General features: G+C 37.0%; 1 protein-coding gene across 1 annotated transcript; it reads left to right on the top strand.

Moving 5' to 3' along the window:
* The first annotated feature begins 1,539 nt into the window (after positions 1 to 1,539).
* On the top strand, positions 1,540 to 5,187 carry LOC110455363. Its single transcript, XM_021505460.1, has one exon. It carries the CDS (start codon positions 2,879 to 2,881, stop codon positions 3,827 to 3,829), a length of 951 nt encoding a protein of 316 aa, XP_021361135.1. The 5' UTR covers positions 1,540 to 2,878; the 3' UTR covers positions 3,830 to 5,187.
* Positions 5,188 to 7,375: the final 2,188 nt, after the last annotated feature.

Below are 7,375 nucleotides of genomic sequence, written 5' to 3'. Positions count from 1 at the left end.
TCATCATCATCATCATCATCATCACATCATCAGTTACATCACCATATTCTTTTATTTGTAATGAAGGCATACGCATAGCTTGAGAGTAATGTGTACAATGTTTATGTGCAGCTTAGCGCGGTTTATAACACATATGTGTGCATGTTCATAACATACACGTGTTACTCATCATTTGAAATTAGCCAGTGTGTAGGTAACTTCTTTAACTTATAAAATTTAAAAAAAGGCTGTAACCATTCCTTTTGTTGTTGTTACCCTAAACATTACTGGATGGTACAGTGTAATACATTGCCACTACCATTCGTGTATATTACGTACATCAGTCTAGTAGTATACATAAGAATAAGGGTATATCAATTCTACATGGTTTCAATCGCATACACTTAATGTATACAACAATACGAAGAGTCGAGAATAAATAAATGAAGTGATCAGGACAACTATCATCCCTATACAATCTAGTGTTTTAAACACGCAAACAGTCTAGGGCTTCTCAATGTCCTTCTGTAGGATTAATAGTAAAGTTCAAACGAATCGAAAATATTTCTACACACCCTAACAATTATAATAATATAATTACTCGAGGTCCTTATATACCGCTTTATTCGTCTTAGTTGTAGGTCGACTCAAAGCGGTTCACAAAGTATTATCCGTGGTTATAGGGCCTTTGCAACCATGCATGCAGCCAATATCTTTCTCAACTCCCTGGGGAGCATACAGCCGATGTTGCTATTAGGGCGCTAACAGCTAGCATTCCAACATTCCAGCACTGACCAACCACGTATTTCTTTACGGCTGAGTAGACTAGACAAGCAGAGTAAAGTATATTATTCAATGATACCACACAGTGCCATGACAGTACTCGAACCCGCAACCCTTCGGTCACAAGCCCGGCGTCCTCCCACTAGGCTACACTGCCTCCAAATCAACTGAACCCCCCCCCNTACTTCATTTACTCAACGATAAGGAATCACATAACTTCATATTTTAATAATTAAGTTTCGATCGTTTGGTATTTTTCGGAAAAGAAAAGCCTGTGTGACGTCACTTAAATTGTAACCTCTGTCTGTAGGAGTATCAAACTCTTTATAGTATACAATGTATATATATATATATGTAAATAAATCACAGGTAATAAACAGGCGTAAGAATTGGTAAATGACTACTCGAAACTAGCCAACAGCTGAAGCCAATACAAATAAAAAAGGATCAATTTCAATGTTTAATACAACACTGTGTGATTTAAAAAAATGACAGATCTTGAATATTAAATACCATTCAGCATAATTGCAATATGATACCGCTCTCTTGATTTCATTCATTGCACTTCTAAGTTCTTCGGACAATATCTATTAATCATTCATGTTTTATATTAGCGTTACTTGTGAATAGATCTATTATCCGGCCAAGTCTATTTACACTTTAAGGGAGTAGGACAATCCCCCCTCGGAGCCTCTTTTCCATGTGTACCTTTATCTATTGATATAGACCCGATAGATCGCCAAACATATAACCAATGCCTGCTACCGCTGAGGTTTCTCACCTAAAGTATTAGTTTGTGTGGTGGTGTAGTGAGCGAGGGCTGGTGTGGCATGCGTATATACAATGAAAGGGGTTTTCATATACTACGTTGGTCCTCTACAGGAATCTTTGACTTATAATTCCTCGCAAATCCCAATCAATGTTGATGGGATTATCAGTGACATTTTAAGATGATTGTTTACAGACTGATAACCCGGGACATATTATATTTACGTTGGGAATACGTCTCGTAGTTTATTAGCCAAAAAGGCGCAGACGTTCCGTATGAGATATAGCCCCCCCGGAAGACTCCGTAGTGAAGAATTACAGTCACATGTTATGCAAGGCGAGAAGACGTGTTTATGAGTTTTTGGAGTTATTTTAGATTGAAACAAGATTGATAACGTGCACGCGTGTTGTTGTGGACCTGCTCCTCAGTGAAGTGTAAACATTGTATTCTGTGACTTCTCCGGTTAAACATGGGATACATTTTGTGTTATATTTTGTGGTAATGTGATGGCGTGTTTATCACGAAGCATATGCTGCCGATGTCACGGCGTTGCACGGTGTCACCCGGCGAACATGATTTAAATGTCTGTGAATACATCAACATACATATCGTCTATGTTCCAGGTATCGACAGGTTACATGACAAACTGAACAGTCAGAGGATGTGAGATTTTCTCCCGTCAGTTTATTGACTAGATTCTTTAAGACGTCAAGTGGTGTTTTGTGGTTGATAAGCAGGGATATATTACACCATGGTTTATCTGAAAGAACACTTCAAGGAGAACAGACCTATGTTTAACAACCCGGAGTGGTTCGTGTGTTAATATTGACAGTCTGGAGCACGCATAAACGTTTTCAACAGTTTTAAAACTTCTAATAAATAAAGACATTCATCGGGGAAGTGTAGACGGAGATATCACGTGAAAAGTTTAAATGTTGAACGGATCAACAAAGGAGGTCTTTACGACAGATGAGTGAATCGTTTAGTGAAAGGTTGAGATCACTTTAACAGAGAGAAGTTTTTTGAGAAGTGACACTGGTTGTTTTTGTGTGCTCTGTTTGATATTGCATGGATGGCTATTTTAAATAGTTTATCACGGTGAGATGTTTAACTTGTCGACACTGACAGTGGCTTATACATACAAGCATTAACTCCAGTACCGGTATATACATGCCAACAAATATGCTTTGATCGGTATTCACCAGACGGTGTTATTCACAAGGGAGGAACACATTGTAATGACTTTTCAATATACCATAATGGCTTTCATTCAACGGGGATACAATTCAATACAGGAATTTAGGGAGGTAATGTGAAAAATTCCTGTGGTGGAACATACAAGGGACAATGGCGGGAAGAACACACAGATCTATAGTGTCAACAAAATATGGTGACAGGCCTCTTATTGACGTTCCACCTATTTCGTTCCCGCAACGTGTTTCGTATCAACAAACTATTCAAAACCCAAGATATCAAATGGGGAATCTAGCAGACGATCTAAATCTCCCGCCAAACGCACACCAGACAGTGACGCCCATGTATCCTCAGCAGAATCATGCGCAACCATCATATGGCTTCAGACCGAATTTAAATCCTTACGGGAATGTTATACAGAATTCCAACGTTATTCCGTACCAAAGTGCACCGGTACCTTCCTATCCATATCAAAATGGCGGTCCTTCGGCCTATCAACAACCGTACCAAAATGAAGGTTATCCTTCTACCAATCAGGGATTACAGGGTCCGTCAGGCGAAACCCATCACTTTTACGGTCCACACGGAGAGAGAATCCCTGCACCAATTCTCAATAATAATTTTGGTTTCCATAACCAGATGCGTTACCCGACCAACTTTAAGATGAAAGGTAAACTTAAACGTGGCCAAATGACATCGATTGAGGTTGTGGAATCTAACATTTCTTATAGAGATTTACCAGATGTTGTGATCAAAGACCTTAAACGTTTGTACGGGCATATTGACAAAGCGGATGTGACAATTATAGCTGAAAGCGGTGAATATCATATATATGCAACACCTAAACAAAATGGGGTACCTCAGGTCAATCCAGGTTACAACTACGAGAGGCGCAGCCGCGGGGGATCAAACACGGCCGACCACTTCACGAAGAAGTACCACCAAACTGATGACGTAATGTACAAATTTGATCCAACCGCAAAGACGTACTACGTTGATCCTCGGTCATACTCCGTGGCCAGTGAGGGCAGACGACCTCGCGAATACAAGGTAACGGAGGAGCCCAGGCTCCCAGTACCTAAACCAGTCAGAAGAGACTTTTAATTCAAATTTAGCGCCAAAAAATATGCTTATATTTCATTTTGTACACAATATTCCTTCTGGTGAATCCTGAACGCCACTGGATACAGTTTGGAAAATAAACCTGTAATTACATGTAGAAGTTGCTATGTACTCGGTTTAAAGTTCATTGAAATAATACTTGTAATCAAAGATTAAGATTTAAACTAACAAAATTTGGGTTTTCTTTCGGGCTGGATTTAAATGATGTATCATGCATGTTTTAAGTAACTACAGTAGCTGTATTTTACATGAAGGTAAATAGAAATATGTTTTTTCTAACAATTATAAATGGTAGTTTCCATTTAAGTTTGGAAGAAACGATTTTGAGACATGCATTAAATGAACTTGTTAAGTATATGTTCGTCTAATTCTATGCAATACGTATGTGTTGTTTTCACGTCAGATGGCCAAGTTTAATGTGCGACCGAAGCGTATGAGTTAGATTATTGAGTCCACGCAAAACAAATACAATATTTGTGGAATTAACTCCTTCTACTGAGGACATATCATGTTGTATGCATAATACAATTTCAAAGATTTTAACGAATAATGTTTAATTTGCTGCGTTTATTTTACTTTTCCAAAAAACCGAACGAAACAACGTCATGAATAGAATAACGTCAACATAGTTATAATGTAAACATATTTATAATGTCAACATAGTTATAACGTCAGCATAGTTATAATGTAAACATAGTTATAACGTCAACATAGTTATAATGTCAACTAATTTATAATGTCAACTTAGTTATAACGTCAGCATAGTTATAATGTCAACATAGTTATAATGTAAACATAGTTATAATGTCAACATATTTATAATGTCAACATAGTTATAATGTAAACATAGTTATAACGTCAACAAAGTTATAATGTCAACAAAGTTATAATGTCAACTAATTTATAATGTCAACTTATTTGAAATTCTGTAATCATTCACTTCATCTGCTTGTATTTTACTTCGTAGCAAATGGACTTATCATGGCAATAATCTAAATCATGTAACTTTACATCTGCTAAGAGCCGTACCATGGACCATTGACCTCCAAGTCTGACGCTCTACCAAACGAGATAAAGAGAAATTCTCTCTAGTCGAGTCGGTGGAAAGCATAGAGTGTTTAGCCAGGTGGAGACATATAATGCATCAATGTGCACCCTCGATACTCCAGGGGTTACACTCACTTTTGCTTTTTGTACCCCTTGAATATGTCATAGCAAAATGGAAGGCTCAGTATGCGCCACCTTGTTGATGAGACTAGAAGACTAGTCCAATCATTTGATGTACGTCAAAAGAATCTCGCGGTCGCTTAACGGTAAAAATGAATGGCTTTGAAGTCGGGTGTCGCTCCTCTGTCATATTCAAAAGACATGTATCAGCCTAGCGATTGGTCAGGTTTTTGTTTTACCTGAGACCAATCAAACAGCTATCTCTGTGCCTTCAATTTTGCTATGACATATTCCAGGGATGCAGAGAGCGTAATCCCTGGAGTATCGAGGATGGTGAATGTGATAATCTGTATTAAATGGATTGTAATACCACCATCCTCGATACTCCTGAGGTTAAGATTACTTGCGCTTTCTGCGCCCTTGGGATATGTCTTGACAAAATTGAACGTACGAAGCTAGCTTATTTATTGGTTTCACGTGGAAAATCCTAACCATTCGCTAGGCTGATGCATGTGTTTTGAAGATTATAGAGGAGCGCCATCCGACTTGAAAGCTGGCTATTTCTATCGTTAATCTGACGCACGATTCTTCTGCAATCGGGAACCGTCGGCAGTTTCCGTAAACGAGAAAATCTTTTCTCGTTTACGGAAAGTGCCGACGGTTCCTGATTGGACATCAAATGATCAGGCTATGTCCTCTCGTCTTATCCACAAGGTGGCGCATACGGAGCTTTCAGGTTTGTCGTGACACATTCCAGGGGCGAAGAGAGCGTTAGTGAGCACAACCTCCTTCTAGTTCAAGTTAAATATGAAAGGTAATCCCAATTGATGATCGTTAGAAAATATATAAACACGCTGTTAAGAAGTACTGTCTAAGGTACGGTGGCTGATAAGGGACATCCAGATTTATCCAGATTATTATTATCTCGTTATAATATCGAGTTAGAATCTCGGTATTACGACTAAGTATTGGAATAACGATATAATAATTCGTTCTACATGTAACAGGATACTAAGTCGTTATAACGAGATATGAATAACTATTTAAATGTCCTGTAACACAAAAATGAAAGAAATCACTTTCGAACGTTTATCATTAAGTTTTGTCTTTCATGGAATTTTGAGTACACAAGAACTTATGATGTCAAATATACGAAATCTATACAAAATGGTTATACAAAACAGTACAAAATTACGGTTGTAATAACGTTGTTGACTTACTTTTATGACTCGTATTCCTTGTTATAATAATGGTTTTTTGTTCTCCTTTTAGATTTGATATTTCTATTTGTTTGAACTATTAATTCAATCAGAGGAAAACATATTATTACATTAAAAGCAAACTGTGGCAAAAAGGAAAGAAAAAAAGGCATGCAATAGCATTTACCTCGTTTGTGTCGTTTTCAAAAAAAGATGAAAAAATCCCAAAGACCTAACAAGAAAATAGTTGTATAATCGGATATTGAACATCCCATCTCGTTAACGACATCCGTCCTTTCTCGGTTCATGTATTAAAGTGTCCTGGTAAGCAAATTAAGTTATAAACGAGAGGGCTAGATTATGGAGGATCGCCTGTATTGTATCTGTGTTTGCTGACTATAAGTAAAGATGATCTACGCTACCTTACACTGTATACCAGTATTTTGTGTTAAGGTGAATGTGCTTTAAGTAAATAAATATATGTTAATTTATTATTTTATACGTTTAGCTATATGCTATTTTAAACATTTTCCCTGTTATTTGTGTTAGAGTTAAGGTTATATGCTACCTTACAAATTTTATCTGTGATAAGTGTTACAGTTATGAAAATATGACAACTTGCACATAAAACTTGTGATTTGTCTTAGAGATAAGAATAAATGCTATCTGACACATGGTACTTGTGATTTGTGTTAGAGTTCATGATATATGCTATCTAACACATGATACTTGTGATTTGTATTAGAGCTAAGAATAAATGCTATCTGACACATGAGATTTGTGATTTGTATTAGAGTTAAGAATAGATGCTATCTGACACATGGTACTTGTGATTTGTGTTAGAGTTCAGAATACATGCTACCTTACACACAATTCTTGTGATTTGTGTTAGAGTTAAAAATAAATGCTATCTGACACATGAGATTTGTGATTTGTATTAGAGTTAAGAATAGATGCTATCCGACACATGGTACTTGTGATTTGTGTTAGAGTTCAGAATACGTGCTACCTTACACACAATTCTTGTGATTTGTGTTAGAGTTAAGAATACATGCTATCTGACACATGCTACTTGTGATTTGTATTAGAGTTAAGAATAGATGCGATCTGACACATGGTACTTGTGATTTGTGTTAGAGGTCAGAATACATGCTACCTTACA

The sequence above is a fragment of the Mizuhopecten yessoensis genome, unplaced genomic scaffold (genome assembly GCF_002113885.1).
Source record: "Mizuhopecten yessoensis strain PY_sf001 unplaced genomic scaffold, ASM211388v2 scaffold8213, whole genome shotgun sequence".
NCBI classification, from domain to species: Eukaryota; Metazoa; Mollusca; class Bivalvia; order Pectinida; family Pectinidae; genus Mizuhopecten; species Mizuhopecten yessoensis.
Note: the sequence above shows the minus strand (reverse complement) of the source record. Positions and strands in the feature narration are given on the sequence as shown.